Here is a 21,539-nt window from a genome sequence, read left to right as displayed (position 1 = left end):
TCATGATATAGCTTTATAAGGCATTCATTTTCAGTTATCTGTTCTTGTGCTTTTTTGGGATGTAAGCCTATTTTGGGATGGAGATTGATTCAGTGTGTCATACTAAATAATACACTTTGAGATTTTCTTCACTATAATTCTGTGGAAGTATGCCAGTGATCCAGTTTGTATATCACAAACTACAAAGTATTTCATACCCTGAAATGGACTGCAAATTGGTTGATATTCACATTTGATTAAGTTCTGCAAAACTTTATTTCATATGTATTTAGCATAACATTCTTTTTTTACATTTGCTTTGAAACCTTACAGGATACTTATTTAAAAGGTTTTACTAAAATTAAATAAAGAAATTTATGATGTAGCAGATTAGCTGAAAGCTACCAGCCTGATTACAGTCCATTTTATTTTAAAGGCACAAAAATTGTAGCCTTGTGAATACACATGCCAAACATGTGTGTCTATGTAAATGGAGTTTGAAATTAATTCTCTAATTCTGGGTCGGTGTTTTCATTTCTTGCCTTTTGAATTATGAAGATGGCGAGTTCAAGCCATGTTCCAGAGACTCAACCAGCTCTTTGCAATCATTGCTGTTCATGGAACCTTGTTTACAAATTAGCTGCAGCAAATCCAATGTTAATGACATCTCAGAATTATTTAATTGATTGTAAGAAATTTTGAACCATCATGAATGATCTTCTGAAGCTTCTACCAACAAATAAAACAGGAAATACAAAGGAGAGGAAATGTGACAAAAATAATGGTGTGAATTGTGGAAAAAAAGATGCTGCAAAACTAAAGATGTGTTAATAGAATAAGTAAGGAAACAGAAGATGATCCAGAGAAGAAAAATGGGACATTATTTAAAGTTGTTGACCTCAATGAGATTCTTGAAGGAATGAAAAGAGATAATTCTTTGATCTTGCATTAAGCAGCTGAAGAGAGTAAGAATGGACTGGAGAATTAGGAGCAGGTTACATTTTAATTATGTGCATTTAATTGGAAGTCATGGAATTTCTGAGTGGAGCTGTTTAATATCCAATGTGTGAAGATGATGTTATGACCAGAGTCCAAGCTTAAAGCAGCAAGGGAATTAGAGGAGTTGTAGATGTATACAGTAACAAACTGAGAACATGAAGATAAAAGGGTTGGAGCAGGAAATACACGTTCTGAGGTGCAGGAATTGGCTGAAAAGAAATGGAAATGGCAGAGACATAGACAAGGTACTGGCAGATGTACAGTGTTGGTGAATGCAAGGGCATCCACTTTGGAATGAAAAATGAAAGATCAGATTATAATTTAAATGGTGTAAGATTGGAGCATGCTGTCACGCAGAGGTAATTGGGTGTGCTTATGAATGAATAGCACTGGAAATTAGAAGAATGAATGGGGATCTTAATGAAATGTAAAAGTATGAAAGGGATAGACACGATAGAGCAGTAAAATTGTTTTTTGAACTCAAACTGTGGCTGCACAGTTGGTGTAGCAACTAGCACAGTGCTTTACAGCACCAGTGATCGGGTCCAGGGTTCGAATCCCATGCTGTTTGTAAGGAGTTTGTACATTCTCCTCGTGTCTATTTGGCTCTGGTTTCCTCCCACTGGGTTGGAGGTTAATTGAGTGTAAATTGGACGGCATAGGCTCGTGGGCCGAAATGGCCTGTTACCGAGCAGTATGCCTAAATTTAAAAAAAACTAGGGAACATAACCTCAAGATTTGGCAAAGTAGATTTGGGTGAGGATTAATTGTTTTTCCCAGAAAGTAATGAATCTGGGTAATTCTATGTCCAAGAAAGCAGTAGTGGGAAATGGAGCCATGGTAAATTTAAAGGGATTGTGACAAACCGTGCTCCTTCAAGTTTAAAGGTATTCCCTTGGTTAGTTGAACCATAGCTCGAGTGAATTGAAATCATAGTGCAGTTCATTTGGTAGGTCAAATGTTGAACAATAAGACATGATCTTAAAAACAAAAGTCAGATAGTGGATAAGTGGGGTGGTACAATTAGCGTAGCAGTTAGCATAATGCTATTACAATGCCAGTGACACAGGTTCAAACCCTGTGTTGCCTGTATGTTCGCCCCCATGACCTGTGTGAGTTTTCTCTGGATGCTTCTGTGCCCACCCACTATCCAAGAATGTGCATGGTTAGTTGATTAATTGGGTGGCGTGGATTACATGTGCCAGAATTGGCTTCTACAGAATTCAGAATTTATTTGAGGTTTACTGCATTGTGTTTCGTATGAGGCCATGAAGATCCATCTGAGTGGCGAGGTTTGTTAACCTCAAGCTATTTAATAATACATTTTACTTCTCTACCTTCTGTTCTCCTCATCTGCCATAATTCGGCTGTCCATTGCAGACTTGTGTTCTTACAAGTTACTCATCTTTGGATCGCCCACAAACTTGGATGCAGTATATACTGTGCAGTCCAAATTTTAAACAGTTGAAGCTCTTGATTATATCCTTGAGGCATTCCATTTGTTACAAATTGATGAGCAGAAAATTATTTGTTTATTTGTATTCTGTTTCAGTCAGTAAACCAATCCTCCCTCCATGTCTACATTTATCTTCAATACCTCAAACACTTATTTTGTTTGGTGAACTTTTATGTAGCTCTATCTGTATCTTTAACCTTTTTTGAAATTACAAGTTCACTGCTTGAACTGAACAGTACAGAATAGGAACAGGTTCTTTGGTCCTTCTGTCTTTACTGAACTAGATGCTTAAGTTAAACTAAAAGTGCTTGCTAATCATGGCTATCCCTGCATTTTCTGCACATTCGTATGTCTATCTGAACGCTTCTTAAATGGGACCACTGAATCCGTTTCTACCACTACTCCTTGTAATCTGTTCCAGGCACCCACTACACTGCGTGGAAAAAAAAAACTGACACCACACATCTTGGCAGAAGTCCAAGAGTACATTTATTTTTTGAAAAACTTCCTGATTTTTAAGCTTGAGCCTTTTCTATGTAGCTCAGTTGCCTGATGGATAAATCTGGAGTCATCTCAACTAATTTTCATGAATTAATAGACAAAGGAAGATGTTCATGTACTTAACAATTTTCTGCTGGGCAGATTTTTTTTTAATTAACAAATTTCACTATTTTAACCTTTGGATCAATATGCCGAAACATTTGGCTATATAGTAATAAAATATTAACTGATGTGCAGTACACAATCATGATAGCAGGTCACACAGCATCCATGGAAAGCAAAAGACATTCAAATTTCAGTCTTGAGCCCTTCAGATGTGCCAAAAATCAGGCAGATGGCTGAATAAGAATGATGGGGGAGGGGTATGGAAGGGGGAGGAGCATATGCTAGCAGGTGATACATGGAAATAGGTGGGAGTAAAAGAAGAGGAAAGAGCTAAGAGGTGTCAGGAAGAGGGCTGAGAAAGATGGGTGGCCCAATAGGAAAAGGAAGTCAGATGGGAAAGGTGAGGACATGGAGAAAATTAACAGAAATTTGAGAGTTCAATATTGAGGCCATCTGGTTGGAGACAACTGAGACGGAATACAAGGTGTTGTTCCTCCAATTTGCATGTGACCTCAACCTGGCAGTACTCGAGGCCAGTGACAGTGGGGTGTGGAATTGAAGTGATCGGCCACTTGATAGTCTTACTTTTGCAGTGGACAGAAAGACCACTATGTAATCATGAAACTACCTTCTACCCTCCACCCGTGTCCACCTCTTACCCGTTAGCCTTCCCCTCCCCCTCTTCATGCAAAAATTTGCCTGATTTTGTACACTTCTGACAAAGGGCCCAACATGTTGACTGGCTTTTGCTTCCTATGGGTGCTATGTGATCTATGGAATTTCTCCAGCTCTTTTATGAACTTGCTTTTTCCCTTAAATTAACATTTCCATTTGGTTCATAATAAAGACAAGGATAATACAACTAACAATTTATAATGTAATTGATGTATATATTTTAGTTGAAAACTGGCTTTGGAGGTGTTCTTTGATAGCTGTTGTTCAGGTTTTGGTGCTCTTCCTGATGTCAAAAACTTGTGTGATTACGTCAGCCTTTCCAGAAGCTTGAGCACAGAAATGCAGAATGACAGTAGAGTACTCCATAGTTGGTTCTACCATCTTTTGGATGAACTAATAAAAAAAAATGAAGCTCCATCTCCCCTAGTTGGTGTCTGTAAGGTTCCATTTTGAAGATGAGGAGAGTCATTATTTCTGGTGTCCCAGTTGAAATTGCGACACAAAGAAAACCTGTTCAGAACCACTTGCCCTTAATAGGAGCTTCACTTGCACAAATTGTCCCTTCAATGCAACTGCGATAACATGTTAGAGTTGATTGAATGGTTGCAAAATAGTTTGAAATGATGTGAAGTTCAAGTTTATTATTATATGACTGTACATAAGCATTTCTCTGGACCACATGCACAATACACAGCACCAAATAATCACATTCAGGTTGAATACCGCTTATCTGAAATGCTTGGAACCAGGTTTTTTTGATTTTGGAAGTTTATTTATATGGCACATTTAAAACAACTTGCGTTGACAAAGTGTGGTACAGATCATAAATTACATCTTAGCTTAACAGATAGTTAAAGTGCAGTATAAGACGGGTACTCAAGGTTTAGAATTGTACATACAACATGGTAACAATCAACCTTAAAACACTTGTGAGTTAAAATACAACTTCAGCCTGGATTTGAAAGTGTTCAAGGAAGGGGCTGATTTGATGGAGGGAGGAATGTTGTTCCACAGTTTGGGGGTTGCAATAGCGAAGGTGCGATCTTCCCTTAGTTTGTGATTTGAGCACGGAACAACCAAGTGCCCTAAATTGACCGAACTGAGGAGTCTTGAGTTGGGCATGAGGAGATTGGTGATGTAGGAGGGGGCCAGCTATTTATGGCTTTGTAAACAAATTGAGAAATTTAAAATCTATTCTGAGCTATACTGGCAGCCAGTGAAGGGAGGCCAGAAAAGGAGTGATATGGTCCCTTCTCTAGGCTCCTGAAAGGAATCTTACTGCAGCATTCTACAAAACTTTCTGACAGGATAATGATGACTGACTAATTCTTTAGAGTAATCTAAATGGGAGAAATTTAGGACGTGGACAACTTTCTTGAGGTCTTTCAGTGGTGGGAATGATTTGATTTTGGCAATAATGTGGAGCTGAAAAAAGCTAGCTTTTACAACTGCATTGATTGGTCAAACTTGAAGGTGGAATCGAATATCACACCAAGGGATTTGATGTGTGGCTTAATGAGGATGAATAAATTACTGAGGGTATTGGAGATAATTTTGGTGGAGTTGGGGGGGGGGGGACAAATAGGATGATCTCAGATTTGCCTTTGTTTAGCTGAAAGAAGTTTTGAGCCATCCAGCACTTTTATGTCCTCCAGACAGTCGTGGATTCTAGTTATCTTTGATTGTCATAGGGCTTTGGTGGAGATAGAGTTGAGTATCATCAGCCAGGCAGTGGAAGGAGATGCTGTGTTTTTGAATGATATGGCCAAGGGGAAACAAATAAGGAGAAAGGATGGGGCCCAGAATAGACCCTTGTGGGATCCTGCAGGAAAGGGGAGGTTGAAAATTTATCCATGTTGACTGAGAAAGTCCTAACACTAAGATAAGATTTAAACCAGTTCAGGGCTGTGCCATCAGCACCAACCCTCTGCCAGAGGCAGTCTATTAAAATAGCGTGATCTATTTAGTGCGCTGCACTAAGGTCCAGGAATTAGAATAGCGGATCTCCCTGAGTCAGTGGCGAGGAGCAACTCATTGTATACTCTTAGTAAGGCCGTGTCTGTGCCTTATAACCTGACTGGAATTTTTAGGATATATTGTTTTGATGTAGGTACAGCAACAATTAGTTAAAAACAACTTTTTCGAGGTCCTTTGACAGGAATGGAAGTTTAGAAACAAGTTTGCAATTTTTGGGTGTGATGGGGTCTAGTTTGGCTTTTATCAGGAGGACTACAGCATGCTTGAAACAAATTGGAACTGTCCCGGTGACTAAGGAACTGTTAATAATAGAGAGGATACTAGTAGCAGCTCTATCGAAACATCCCTCAGGAGGGGAGTAGGGATAATGTTGAGGGTGCAGGTTGTTGGCTTTATGGCGAACACAATCTTTCTAAGGGTGGGTAGTGTGGTTGGGCTGAAACAGTCTGTAGAGCTCGTCGAAAGAACCAAAGACTTGTTGATCCAAACCAAGGCTTTTATTAGCAAAAGACCGGAGCTCTTCACAGGTGGCCGACCAGTCCGGAATGATCCGACCTGGCTAGGGACACAACCCTTTAAGGCCCAGACAATAGGTGTGGCTTAGCTCTCAGCCAATCGCTGTAAGCACAGTCTAGATACAGTAACTATATACACTATGTACATTGGTGATAGATCTGTACTATCACACAGTCCAAGTTGGAATAACAAGTTAAAAGATACAACTAGATGCATGAATTCGCTTACCAGAAGCTTGATTGGACAACACATGTGGATATTGAAATCACAGATGTGGTAGAGTTAGATTGCAGGTGGAGGGAGGAATGTTGGTTCTGATGTTCTCGACTTTGTTAATGAAGAATTTTAAAAATTCTTTGCATTTGGTAAGGGATGCAGCAGAGTTAGTATTATGTGCAGGACCAATAATTTAGTTAATGATATTGAGCAAGACCTTGGGATTTTGTGAATTGTTGGAAATTAGGTTGGAAAAATATTTTGTTTTTTCAGTCTTAACTGTTTCTTGGTATGTAGGCAGGTTGTTTTTCAGAATTTCGAGGGAAATTTGTAGTTTGTCTTGCTTCCACATAAGTTCGGCTATCCTGCACTCCCTTCTCAGGGCTTTGGTGGTATTATTGAGCCAAGATACAGCTTGGGTTTTTTTCCTCCTTGAGTGGGGCTACAGCATTCAGGATAGAAGAACAGGAGGAATGAAGTTGGGACAAAAGTTCCTCCATGGGGAGAATGGTAGTACTTGGGCTGCTATAAGGCCCTCTGAGAACTTATTTGTGGTCTTCGAGTAGCATATAGGAAGACTAGATTTGTTTGGGGAGCGAGGTTGAGCTAGGTCCAAAGTAACTGCTGCACGGTCTGACATACAGGTATCAATTAATACCGGGTTGTTAATTGATCTAATCAGACAACAGGACTAAGTCAAGAGTATGTCCTAGATTATGAGTGGGTCCTGTTGGAAGCAGTTCCAAGTTAAAAGATACAACTAGATGCATGAATTCGCTTACCAGAAGCTTGATTGGACAACACATGTGGATATTGAAATCACAGAAAATCAGAATTCAATTGAAGTTGGGCATGGTGCTTGAAAGGAAGTCTGTGAACTGAGTGATTTAAAAACCTTATGTCTTTTGGTGGGCGATATATAAGAACAATTAAAAGGGGGTTAACTATGCCCACTTTAATTAGTTGGACCGAAGTAGGAGAAATAACCAGAATTCAATAATCAGCATTTGTATTGCTTTTTGAACATAACAGCTAAACCCTCACCCCATCCAGAGGGTCAAGGCGTACTGAGAAAGTCACAGTTTTTCAGGAAAAGCTCATGCAATGGAGCAATTTTGCCATTGTTTAACCAGGTTTCTGTCAATAGTAGGAAGTCCAAACCTTGAGTGGTGAAGAATACATTAAGGATAAAAGTCTTGTTTGATAAGGATTTGGCATTGACCAGAGCCATTTTAGTTGGGATGATCTTGTGATCCAAAGATGGACCCAATTTTAGACAGTGGAGATTTTGGAAGAGTACCTCACTGAACTTCGCCAATGGTCCAGTAGGGAGCTGGCGGGGTGGTGATTTGGTGTCAGTGTTTGTTGTTGGGTTTATCAGTTGGATAAAGGTGTACCTGGTCTTGAGGGAACATTGAGAGATGAAGCAGTGAGATTGGCCAAGTCCCTGATTGTCATCCCGGATAGAAAAATAGGTAAATCTTTTTAGCATAACTGAGATGCCTGCACGTTTTCTCCATTTCCTAGCTTGTCTCCAGCATTGAGGTATAGAGTAACGTGGTAATGAGTGATCGGGTTCAGTCTGGTCTGAGGCAAATAAACAGTCTGGTCTCATTGGGTGGTGAATGGTCAGGAATAGTGGGTCCAGTGGAACAGTGGAACTAAGCGGCACAGTAGCATCAGCAGAATACCTTTATCAGCATTAAACAGCAACAACAAACAATGGCAGGCTTTTTGAGCACTGATATGATGCCACAAGTCAAAAATTCACATGAAATTATGTTTATTACTTGCCAAAAAAACTTAATCTCTGCTTACAAAAGAAGATCTCCTCCCTGATCACCTCCCCACCACCGCCGCCCGTCCTGACACCTCCCACCACCACTGTGGGAGCCTGATGCAACTTCTTTGATATGGTCGGTATTGCACCAGATGTTGAGAATTGAGTCGCTGAATCCAGTTGCACCTGATGCTGAAAACTTGGACCCAGCTCTGTTTGGTATCTCCCCGGCCAGAAGCAAAGATCTTGTTTTTTTTTACTGTTATTGTAATCACTTGTTAATTTAATTTACAAAATTGTTACTTGGCGATTAGGGTGTTGTCTTTATACATCAGAGCTCCATTGTTACCAACAGGGCATTAGAGCTCCACGTGGGCAAGTCAGGTATTGAATTTTTTCCCCACTTGTTGCATCATGTCGGCACTAAAAAGTTTTTGTTTTTGAGATCCAATAAGGAATATTCAACTTGTACAGGCATAAAGATGTAATTTAAAATGTATATATTTAAATATTTTGGGATGATTTACTCAGTTGTAGGATACTGTTCAAAAATTTCACAGCCAGAGGGGAGGAGCTATTTCCCAGCCCTTCAGACCTGATTGTAATGCTCCTGTATCTCCTTTCTGATGGTAGTGGGTCTAAGATACTGTGTGCTGGATGGAAAGGGTCCTTAACAATTCTTTGGGCCCTTTGAATGATGATCTATAGGCTAAATTTTATTTCCTTTTGCTTGAATGGTACCATCCAGTCATCAATCCCATTAGCTGTCATTCATTGGTGAGACATTTCCATTCTGAAACCAGTCTTTACAGCTTTCAAGTTGACACTTTGTGACATCAGAATCATGTTGCTAATGGCATTTATTGATTGGTTTACTCAATATGAATGTGAGTTTTCAATAGTTTTCACATTTTCTTGTCTGAAGGGGTTATTAATATTTCTAATGAAATCTACTCTACTTTCTGGCCCATGCTATTCTTGTACATTCCCATTATTTGCCAAGCTTCATTGTTCAGATTTTTCTCAGCAATCAATTTTAATCATCAGAGCAGAATCATCTTTTCTAGGTGAATTATCTGAGTCCCTCCAAGCATTTTTGGCTTAGATAAGCTTTTATTTTTTCTCGTGTGCAGAATATCACTATATATCAGTCACTCCTCCTCAAACGTTCCCATTTTTTTTAAAGCTTTATGCTCAACATCAGCATGAAAACCAGGTCAAATGAGACTGTTTTCACTGGAGGATAGCAACTTGTAGATTGCGAATACCATGCTGGAACCTAACTAAGAAAAATCTTTTTAGCATTAATACAACTCTCATCCCTATCGGTTTTGGATGTTACCTTTTTTGGAATTGCAAATTTGTTTTTAATCACTACATTGACTTTGTTGTTATACCTCCAGCAAAATTTAGATTCAACAGTAGGAATTGGAATTTACATTGGGTGTTGCACCCCCCAAATCCATTACTTTCAAAATTAAAAACATACCTTGAATACAGGTTAATTAGGTGTAAATGGGCAGCACAGACTCATGGGCCAAAATGGCTGAATGGCTGAGTTTAAAAATCTAAAATAAAATTATGAAATATTGAAAAATAAAGAAATTCTGTATATGTGTTATTGCTTCTGGGACAATTGCTTTAAGTCGAAAATAAGTCAAGTAGCTATGATTTGAGAAAAGTCACTACATTTATTTGTTATTCTGATATATATAAAGAAAGGAAATAATTTATTGGAAGATGATTTCACTCAGCATTTATTAGAACCCAAACTGCATAGAATCATAAATTGCTGGATAATAAATTTTGATGAGTAAAGCCAAAGTAACCCCCCCCCCAAAAAAAAAACCTGCTGGATATGATTATTAGTTTACTGGTAACTCTGTATGAGTAGCTGTAAACAAATTTCCAGTGAAGCATTGACCTTCAGTGTGATGTGGAATTTGTCATCTGATCATACTGCAAATGTCAACTTACCCTTAAGGAATATGTGCTGTACTCCTGGCTTCTTGTGCAACAGTAGATTTAATTAGAATTACATTTCGATTAGTCTTGTGTTTCTAATGTCTCTTTCAAGAGCAGGAATTTTGTTGTTCATTATCATGATTGAATTGTTTATTGTCACATGTACTGAGATACAGTGAAAAATGTTTGAGAATCAGGTTTTATTATCATGAACGTGTCATGCAGCTTGTTGTTTGCGGCAGCAATATTGTGCAGAACAAGATGCAACAATTACTAGAAATTACAATTATGTAAATACAAGATTTAAAAAATAAATAACTAACACAAAAAAAGAGAAAGAGTGAGGTAGTGTCCAAAGGTTCATTGGCTGTTTAGAAATCTGGTGGAGGGGAAGAAGCTGTTTTTGTAATGTTGAGTGTGTGTCTTCAGGCTCCTGTACCTCCTTCCTGGTGTTAGTAATGAGAAAAGGACATGGTCTGGGTGATGAGGGTCCATGATAATGAAGCAGCTTTCTTGACACACCTCCTCTTAAAGATGTCCTGAATGAAGTGCCCATGATGACGCTGTAGCCTGATCCTATGCATTGGCGCTTCTATACCAAACCGTTTTGCAACCAGTCAGAATGCTCTCCATGGTAGACCTGTAGAAATTTCCAAGAGTCTTTGGTAATGTATCAAATCTCCTCAAACTTCTAATGAAATATAGCCATTGGTATTCCTGCTTCATGATTAGATCAACATGATGGTCTCAGGATAGGTCTTCAAAGATGTTGACACTGAGGAACTTGACTTTTTTTTATCCTCAGTTGTGACTGGTATGTGTTCCCCTGGCTTTCTCTTTCTGAAGTTCACAATCAATTCCTTTGATTTAATGATACTGAGTGCAAGTTGGTTGTTCCGATACTACTCAGTTAGCTGATCTATCTCACTCCTGTATGCTTCCTCATTGCCGTCTGTGATTCTGCTGACAACCATAATGGAGTGTGGATTGTGGAAGGTCATGTGACTGCTCTGCCTGGAACCTAATAGGAAATTGTATCACCTGCCTCTCAAGGTTGGACTCTGCCCACCCATTAGTGTACACCTGACCAATGGCCTTTTTAATTACCTAGTGATTACCTGGGCTGGACCCTCCTCCTTGCTGTATTATAAAGTCTACCACATGGAGTAGCTCTTTCTCTTCTGCTCTTTGGTCCTGAGACAAACTCTGCTCCATTCCAGGTCATGAACTGTGGACAACACTGGAGGAGTCGTTGGTCATTTGTGGTCTTCAAAGAGATTGGGTTGTTGTACATTGGTGTTGTAGATAGCATTGGAGACAGGTCAGGATGCAGTGGATTGCCAGCAGTGTTCTGTATGTGTCTCATTGTGCCCTCTTAGCGCTCCACGATGCATTGCTGAGAATTGCTTTTCTGCCCATTGAACCAGTGAATGTTTATTCCGCACAGTCTGCCAAATCCAGGCTTCACATGCTAGGTAGATAAGCCCTGAGTGATGTGGGTCCACAGCAGTTCTTACGGTTTGTTCGCAAGCCTCCCTACCCATTGTTGGGCATCCTCATCCACCTTTGCAGCCATTGGGAGGTCTCCTCTTCCACCTGATCCGCTGTTGGGATGATCGCATAGTGGTGTAGTAATGACACAATCCCCTCACTTGTTTTCGCAGACATGCCAAACAGCTCAACCACTTTCACCTGAGCTGTCTCTGCAGGCTCCTCCACATCAGGTGGCAGGGCAAAGTCCCTGACATGGAAATCCTGGAACGTGCTGGGCTCTGCAGCATCTACACCCTCCACAAAGCTCAAGCCAAGTGGGCTGGAAATGTGGTCAGAATGCTAGACAGCCGATTGCCTAAGCAGCTGCTGTACGGAGAACTGTGTCAGGGCAAGTGCTCAGTTGGGGGGCAGAAGAAACATTACAAAGACTGCCTCAAAGCGTCCTTCAAAGGCCTGGGTGTCGACATCAACACGTGGGAGATGCTTGCCATCGACTGTCCAGCTTGGCACAGCAAGATTACCACAGGAGCCCATGCAGCTGAAGTCAGGCGCATCATCGAGGCGCAACAAAAGCATGCTGTGCGCAAGGCCTGAGCAGCATCCACTGCCTCAACAGCTCCCACCCACTTGTGTCCCACATATGGGCGAGCCTTCAGGGCCCGGATTGGCCTCACCAGTCACCTCCGGACCCACAGCCATCTCCCATTTGACTTTGAAGCCATGGTCATCTTCGACCTCGAAGGATGAACAACAACAAGATAGCATTGGAGCCGTGCCCATGTTAGTCAAGAATGGTGGGTAGTGTATTATACTCCTTGGTTGTTAGAAGTCTGTACATGGTTGCTGGTATTGGTAGTATTAAGTCTGATGTGACTGGGTGGAACTGTGCTTGTATGTTTATACAGAGTTGCTAATAATGGTGGTGGTCGGTCCGATGTGACTGATCATATTGTGTTTTGTGATTGAGAGTACTATTGTGTGTTATCCCTCTTGCGATTCTCTTGCGTGTGTTTTAGTAAAGATAATTTCTGTCTTCAGCCTGCGTCCAGACTTGTTGCTCTTTAAACCTACAGAACTTGTTTTCTTTCCCACACAACATGTGGTGTCATCAGCAAATTTGTAGGTGGCATTTGAATTGTGCCTAGTCACACTTTCATGGGAGAGAGGGTACAGCAGTGGGCATCTGTGTTAATTGTCCCTGAAGAGGAGGTGACAGATCTGCACTGACTGTGATCTTCCGATGAGGAAGGCAATAATCCAGTTACAGAGGGAAGTAATAAGGCCCAGGTTTTGAAGCTTAAGTACTGAGGGATTGATGGTGTTGAAAGAGGAGGTATAATCGATGAACAGCAGTCAGACATGGGTATTGCTGTGGTCCAGGTGATCCAGGGCTAGTGAAGAGCCAGTCAAATTATATCTGCTGTGGAACAATTGTGACGATAGGCACGTTGCAGTGGGTCTGGGTCGGGGTGGCCAAATCGTGGCTCTTTGACTTGCAATGTACAGGCACAGAAATATGTTGACTGAAACAGGAATCATGTATACTGGTGCTCACAATGGTAGCGTCAGATTTATTGTCAGAGTACATACATGACATCAATACAACCCTGAGATTCCTTGTTCCTGCAGACCAGGCAGAATTACCACTAATTGGTAGTGCAAAAAATAAATTGTCCAATGCGTAAGCATGTAAACAAATAAATGTCAACAGATAATGAATGTAAACAAACTAACTGCAATACAGAGAGAACAAAGAAAATTAATAAAGTGCACAAGTAAGAGTTCTTAAATGAGTGCCTGATTGAGTTTGTTATCGAAGAGTCTGATGGTGGAGGAGTAGCAGCTGTTCTTGAACCAAATAGTGTGAGTCTTGATGCATCTATACTTCTTTCCTGATGGCAACAGCGAGAACAGAGTGTGTACTGGGTAGTGTGTGTCTTTGATGATTGCTGCTGCCCTGTGATAGCAACATTCCCTGTAGATGTACTCAATAATGGGGAGGGTTTTGCCTGTGATGTCCTGGGCTGTGTCCACTACCTTTTGGAGGGCTTTACGCTCAAGGGTATGTTCCTGTACCAGACCATATTGCAGCCAGTCAGCACACTTTCCACCACACCTCTGTAGAAACTTGCCAGGGTTTCTGGTGTCATGCCAAACCTCCACAAACTCCTGAGGAAGTAGAGTGCTGACGTGCTTTCTTCACGATGCCATTGGTGTGTTGGTTCCAGAAAAGATCCTCTGAGATTGCGACTCCCAAGAACCTAAATTTGCTCACCCTCTCCACCTCTGATTCTCCAATGATCACTGCTTTCCTTTCCTGAAGTCAACAATCAGCTCCTCAGTTTTGGTGACATTGAGTGCAAGGTTGTTGTTGGTGCACCATTCAGTCAAGTTTTCAATCTCCCTCCTGTATGCTGACTTATCCCCTTCCTTTATACAACCCACTACCGTGATATTGTTGGCAAATTTGTAGATGGTGTTATTGAAGTACCAAGTTACACAATCATGTGTGTGAAGTGAGTAGAGTAGGGCACTAAGAGCACAGCCCTGTGTTGCTCCGGTGCTGATGGAGATTGTGGAGAAGTTCTTGCCAGTCTTCACTGATCGTGGTCTGGAGGTGAGGAAATCCATGATCCAATTAACTCCCAGGACTTGGAGTTTGCTGATCAGTTTTGAGGAGATGATGGTGTTAAAAGCTGGACTGTATGCATCTTTGCTGTCCAGGTGTTCCAGGATTTTGTGTAGAACCAGTGAGACGGCATTTGCTGTAGACCTGTTTCTACGATAGACAAACTGGAATGGATCCACTTCACCGCTCGGACAGGAGCTGATCTGCTTCATCACCAGCCTTTCAAAATATTTCATCACTATTGATGTTAGTGCTACTGGTTGACAGTTGTTAAGGCCTGTTTGAAACAGGTGGATACCATGCCCTGCTGGAGGAAGATATTGAAGATATTCGTGCATAGCTTGGTAAGTTGATCAGCACAGATCTTTAATACTCAGCCAGGTACTCCATCTGGGCTGTATGCTTTCCTCGGATTCACTCTCCTGAAGGCAGCGTGCACGTCATCTTCCGATACAAACAGGATGGGATCATCAGGGGACCTGGAGGTGCAGAGGGGTGGTTCTTCACTGTTACTGTCGTCAAATTGGCCATAGACGTCGTTGAGCTCCTCTGGGAGAGAAGATTTGCTGTCTGCTTTGGTTTTGAAACAAGTTGTGGAATTTGGACCCTACCACAGCTGTCGGGTGTTCCTTGTTGTTTCTATTTTCATCCGAAATCTCCACTTCACCCAGGAGATAGGTTTCGGCAGTCATTCCTGTTCCTTCTGTACTTATTTGGATCTCCAGACTTAAATGTCTGTGATCTGGCTCTCAGCAGGTTCTGGATTTCATTGTTCATATATGGCTTCTGGTTGGGGAAAACCTTGAATGATTTGGTTGGGGAGACACTCATCCACAGCTGTTTTGATAAAGTGTGACACCCTCCGTGTACTCGTTCAGATTCTCAGCAGAGTCCTTGAACACCACCCAATCTGCTGACTCGAGGAAGTCCTGTAACCATTCTTCGGCCTCCTGCGACCACTTTCTAGCTGTCCTGACCTCTGAAGCCTCTCTCTTGTATGAAGGCAGAAGGAGCACAACCAGGTGATCAGACTTGCCAAAGTGCGGTCTCAGAAAAGAACGGTTGGTCTTCCTTATCTTGGTGTAGCAGCGATCAAGTGTGCTGGGATCTCTGGTACAGCAGGTAACATGTTGGTGGTAGTCAGGCAGGGTTTTATTGATGCAGGGCTGGTTAACGTCGCTGACTAAGATTTGTCATGCTTCGGGCTGGGGCGTCTCTTGTTTACTGACCACATCATGCAGCTCTGTGAATGCCTGCTTGTAATCAGCATCAGGGGGGGTGGGGGGGATGTAAACTCTGGTGAGAATCACAGATGCAAACTCTTGGGGTAGATAGAAGGATCTGCACTTAATTGAGATTTGCTCTAAGGCAGTAGAGCAGGGGGTCGACATAATTCGAATGTCCATGCACCACCCAGTATTAACACACTGCCTCCTCTCCTTTTTCCAGAATCTGAGTTCCGATCCAGTCCATGGAAGGTGAAACCATTTTGTTGGATAACAGTATCTGGTGTGTTCTCTGTTAGCCAGGTCTCAGTGCAGGAAACAACTGAGATTTGTCTTAATTGCCCTCAGGTCGTCGATTTTTATTCTCCAATGACTGGACATGTGCCGGTAATATGGATAGAAGGGGAGGTCTCAGACCTCTGCGCTTCAGCCTTGTTTGAATCCCGCCTGTCCCTTTAAGACCTCTGCCTTGCAGTCGCTCTGTTTCTGGAGCAGTTGTTACCTGGGAGATTTGAAGATTGTGTTTATTTGTTGATAATTTGTTGATTGTGTTGAGCACTGTTCACTCATTTAAAAAAAACACCTGTAGCTGATTGTAAGGAATGCAGCTGGTAGGGTGAATATTTTAAGGGTTTTGTTATGCGTATTTTAAAGGTTTTTCTGCCGGGTTGTTTATAAAGCCTGCAGAAAGTTGTCATTGGTCGCCAGCACCATTAGTGCATATGGCTTGTGATTGATTGCCAACTGTCCACAATTGGGGTGTTGGGGCGAGAGTTTGCAGTTAGGGTGGATTCTTGCCTGGGCCCCAGCCACCTGCATGTCCAAGCTCTTGGCATGCCAACTGCTTTCCCATCTGAGCTCCTGACTGCAGACTCTCGCCTAAGCCCAGGTCGTCCATCCACTGGAGTTCCCAATGCCCTGCTTCCAGTGCTCGTCAAGGCCCATCCAGCTTTCGACACCTAGACCACAATCTTTTGGCTAGGCCTTGGCTGCCCGCCCATTTGAGATCATGATACCTCAAATGCAGACTTGCCACTCAATCCCAGCCACCCGCCAGTATGAGCTTCCATCATGAATGCGGACTTAGCATCCGATTACGGCCACTCACCTGCCCATCTGAGCTCCCAAGGCCCTGAGCGACACAGGTACTAACACAGTCAAAAGTAGTGTGCGCGTAATAGTTGAACCCCTTAATTTTACCCCAAAAATTGCTCCACAAAATTTAACTGCATGTGTTTATACAGTATATCTGATTGGATTAGAAGCATTAGGAAAAAATAATGTTTAGAATGGATGTAAGGAGAGGATCTGCTGGGAGCAGCTCTTAAAAAGTCACTGTGCACCATATTTTTTTGTGAATTATCATTTTCATTGCAGTTAAGGGCTTTGTAGGAGCTGCTGAGTACGTGCTGCACGACCAATAAAAAGGACACTGCAAAAACCTGTGTCGACAGTTTTATTTAATTTTACAGCATACTTCCATACCACACTCCGTGCCTTACTGATACATTACAGATCAGCAGGTGACCTTGACCCTACTTTCTCTCCTTTTGAACCCGCACATATGTCGTATTGGCAAGAGGGTCAGGTTTGGTGGGTTCACAGAGAGACAAGTCTGAAGACCAGCTTTACAATCACATGTAACTTTAATTAACACATGGGATACAAATGGGAGAACACTTTTCTTTTCTTTGGCTTGGCTTCGCGGACGAAGATTTATGGAGGGGGTAAATGTCCACGTCAGCTGCAGGCACGTTTGTGGCTGACAAGTCCGATGCGGGACAGGCAGACACGGTTGCAGGGGAAAATTGGTTGGTTGGGGTTGGGTGTTGGGTTTTTCCTCCTTTGCCTTTTGTCAGTGAGGTGGACTCTGCGGTCTTCTTCAAAGGAGGTTGCTGCCCGCCAAACTGAGGTGCAAAATGCACGGTTTGAGGCGATATCAGCCCACTGGCGGTGGTCAATGTGGCAGGCACCAAGAGATTTCTTTAGGCAGTCCTTGTACCTTTTCTTTGGTGCACCTCTGTCACGGTGGCCAGTGGAGAGCTCGCCATATAACACGATCTTGGGAAGGCGATGGTCCTCCATTCTGGAGACGTGACCCACCCAGCGCAGCTGGATCTTCAGCAGCGTGGACTCGATGCTGTCGACCTCTGCCATCTCGAGTACTTCGACGTTAGGGATGAAAGCGCTCCAATGAATGTTGAGGATGGAGCGGAGACAACGCTGGTGGAAGCGTTCTAGGAGCCGTAGGTGATGCCGGTAGAGGACCCATGATTCGGAGCCGAACAGGAGTGTGGGTATGACAACGGCTCTGTATACGCTTATCTTTGTGAGGTTTTTCAGTTGGTTGTTTTTCCAGACTCTTTTGTGTAGTCTTCCAAAGGCGCTATTTGCCTTGGCGAGTCTGTTGTCTATCTCGTTGTCGATCCTTGCATCTGATGAAATGGTGCAGCCGAGATAGGTAAACTGGTTGACCGTTTTGAGTTTTGTGTGCCCGATGGAGATGTGGGGGGGCTGGTAGTCATGGTGGGGAGCTGGCTGATGGAGGACCTCAGTTTTCTTCAGGCTGACTTCCAGGCCAAACATTTTGGCAGTTTCCGCAAAACAGGACGTCAAGCGCTGAAGAGCTGGCTCTGAATGGGCAACTAAAGCGGCATCGTCTGCAAAGAGTAGTTCACGGACAAGTTTCTCTTGTGTCTTGGTGTGAGCTTGCAGGCGCCTCAGATTGAAGAGACTGCCATCCGTGCGGTACCGGATGTAAACAGCGTCTTCATTGTTGAGGTCTTTCATGGCTTGGTTCAGCATCATGCTGAAGAAGATTGAAAAGAGGGTTGGTGCGAGAACACAGCCTTGCTTCACGCCATTGTTAATGGAGAAGGGTTCAGAGAGCTCATTGCTGTATCTGACCCGACCTTGTTGGTTTTCGTGCAGTTGGATAATCATGTTGAGAAACATTGGGGGGCATCTGATGCACTCTAGTATTTGCCAAAGCCCTTTCCTGCTCATGGTGTTGAAGGCTTTGGTGAGGTCAACAAAGGTGATGTGGAGTTCTTTGTTTTGTTCTCTGCACTTTTCTTGGAGCTGTCTGAGGGCAAAGACCATGTCAGTAGTTCCTCTGTTTGCGCGAAAGCCGCACTGTGATTCTGGGAGAATATTCTCGGCGACACTAGGTATTATTCTATTTAGGAGAATCCTAGCGAAGATTTTGCCTGCAATGGAGTGTAGCGTGATTCCCCTGTAGTTTGAGCAGTCTGATTTCTCGCCTTTGTTTTTGTACAGGGTGATGATGGTGGCATCACGAAGGTCCTGAGGCAGTTTTCCTTGGTCCCCACAAAGCTTGAAAAACTCATGCAGTTTGACATGCAGAGTTTTGCCGCCAGCCTTCCAGACCTCTGGGGGGATTCCATCCATACCTGCTGCTTTGCCACTTTTCAGTTGTTCGATTGCCTTATATGTTTCATCCTGGGTGAGGACCTCATCCAGCTCTAGCCTTAGGGGCTGTTGAGGGAGCTGGTGCAGGGCGGAATCTTGGACTGAGCGGTTGGCACTGAAAAGAGATTGGAAGTGTTCTGACCATCGGTTGAGGATGGAGATCTTGTCGCTGAGGAGGACTTTGCCGTCTGAGCTGCGCAGCGGGCTTTGGACTTGGGGTGTGGCTCTCTGCAAATATTGATCTATTGCAATAATATGACTTAGCTTCAGTGTAGCGGACACCTTACCCGCAACATTTCCAGCGATGTCCTCAGTAGCGACCTGACATGGAGTAATATCTGGGGTTTGGACCATGAGGCAGAGAGAAGTAGTGTGCTGTGCGTTGGTGTTATATACAGTGCTAATCTGTGCTTCTAACCAATAATCGCCCTAGGCAATTTAAATTAGCCATTGGTAAGGTATGCACTAATGGGTGGCTGGAGTCTATCCTTGATTGACAGGTGATATGACTTCCGAATAAATTTCAGACAGAGAGGACACATTCTAAACAGGCAGGGAGGCCATGTTTCCTCCACACACAACAGTGCGTGTTCACTACCATGCTGTTTCTTCTTCCCATTCCAGCTTGTGCATTACATTTCCCAAAAGTGTCACCACTGATGCATCACCAGCAGTGACTGGCTCTACTCATAAGTATGCAGCCATTATGTATTCAAATATTTTTTTACATGTATGTCAAATGTAGATACTGCAGTAATTGCGTGCTTGTGAGAAAGGAGTTAAATTTTGAATGTAATTACAGAGCATTGAAATTCAATTTCAATGCTCTAAAATCGGTCCTTAAAATCGAACTGTGTTTAATTAATTTCAAGAGGTGTGTTTGCTCAGATGCTAAAATTCTCATCTAATTGACATTGTGTAAGTCATCGCCTTCAAAACCAGTTGACTGATATCATGGATCAATCTAAGAATTTGAGGATTGAGTGTTTTTCCTTTTTAATGAGCAGTTCAGTCTGCCTCGGGCTTTATACAGTTTAAAATGACATCTTCAAAGCTAATTATATAATTTAGATTTAAGTAAATTATTGTTGATAGATGAATATATCCTTCATGCTGAAAATGCTCATACATTTTTTCTGCTCTGATATTTATAATAATCCAAAATGAATTGTTCTAAATCCAGAATGATAGAATACTATGCTAATTTATTTGACTAAATGGATTTCTATTTTAATTATGACATAACTTTCTGAATGAAAGTTTAAAATAAATATATTTTGTACATAATGTATCTCATGTTTAAAAGGAAAAGTGTGAATAAATTATTTCAGTATACTGTATGCAGCCAACATCTGAGATGCAAAGTGTTCTAATTGTTTTTGCTCTCATTAGGTCGTAACAATGCATGTGAAAAAACTTCATTCATGTTCTTGCGAAAGGAATTACCAGTTCGATTGGCAAATACAATGAGGGAAGTTAATTTACTGCCTGATAACCTGTTGAGCAGGCCCTCTGTGCAGCTTGTCCAGACATGGTAAGTAACCATATTTGTAAAACAGGAAACAGTGGTATTATTTGAAATGCCAAGTAGAATAATATGTTTAAAATTAAGATGCATTTAAAATGTGTTGGTACAGTGTTTAAATTTGCAAGCAATTGAGTGCACTTCCTTGATTAATATATACAGATGATGGCTTCATTTTCTGACAAGTCACAAATGCAGCCTTAAATAGTATTGAACATACTCCCCCCTCCAACCCCTTCTGACTCGATAATGGAAGGATGGTCACTGAAGAACGAGCTGAAGATTGTTGGCTAATCTGCAGTGTTGAGCAACTCCTGCAGTGATTCAAGGGGCATTTGTTGACCTTCAGCACCATAACCAACTTTTCAGAGGTTGGTTTCAGGCCAGAAGACATTTGATATATATTTATTGGGTGATGTATTGAGGATAAATTTAGACTTTACATAAGTTCAAAAATAACAAACAATAAAGACACAAGGCAAATGAAAGTTATTGGAGAAATGACAGCAAGAATAAGGACTAACAAAGATGCATTCTGAAAGGCATGGAGACCTAAAAAAGAGATGAAAAATATAAATTGAGAGTAAGTTTGAGAGAAACATAAAAACAGGGAAAGATCGAGTTCATAGCCTTCTGCAAGGGGAAGGAGAACAGCCAGAAGTCGTGGTCCATGTGGGGACCAATGACTTAGTTAGAAGTGGGGATGAGATCCTAAAACAGGATTATGTGGAATTAGGTAGGAAGTTAAAAAACAGGACCTCCAAGGTAGTAATCTCTGGATTGCTGCTGGTGCCACGCGTTAGTGAGGGTAGAAATAGGAGGATGTGGAGGATGAATGGGTGGCTAAAGAGATGGTGCAGGGGGCAAGGGATAAGATTTCTGGATCATTGGGATCTCTTCTGGGGAAGGTCGGACCTGTACAAAAGGGACGGACTCCACTTGAACTGGAGGGGGACCAATGTGCTGGCAAACAGATTTGCTAGAGCTGTGGGGGAAGGTTTAAACTACTTTGGCAGGGAGATGGGGAACAAAGTGTGAGTGCAGTGTCAAGGGAGCATGGCCAT

General features: G+C 42.2%; 1 protein-coding gene across 4 annotated transcripts in view; it reads left to right on the top strand.

The window, feature by feature from the left end:
- The window catches only part of LOC138738955 (pyruvate dehydrogenase (acetyl-transferring) kinase isozyme 3, mitochondrial), an 80,475-nt gene that overhangs the window by 19,759 nt on the left and 39,177 nt on the right, over window positions 1–21,539 (top strand). For 2 of the 4 annotated variants that reach the window (XM_069890187.1, XM_069890190.1), the window contains exons 2-3: window positions 11,834–12,457; window positions 20,343–20,484. In XM_069890187.1, coding sequence (XP_069746288.1) covers window positions 12,196–12,457; window positions 20,343–20,484 — 404 coding nt within the window. In that variant the 5' untranslated portion in view covers window positions 11,834–12,195. Of the gene's footprint in view, window positions 1–11,833; window positions 12,458–19,574; window positions 19,644–20,342; window positions 20,485–21,539 lie in introns of those variants that run through there. The other 2 variants (XM_069890191.1, XM_069890188.1) reach the window with 2 other exon arrangements.

The sequence above is a fragment of the Narcine bancroftii genome, chromosome 7 (assembly GCF_036971445.1).
Source record: "Narcine bancroftii isolate sNarBan1 chromosome 7, sNarBan1.hap1, whole genome shotgun sequence".
Lineage (NCBI taxonomy): Eukaryota > Metazoa > Chordata > Chondrichthyes > Torpediniformes > Narcinidae > Narcine > Narcine bancroftii.
This window is presented reverse-complemented; position numbering and strand designations above follow the sequence as displayed.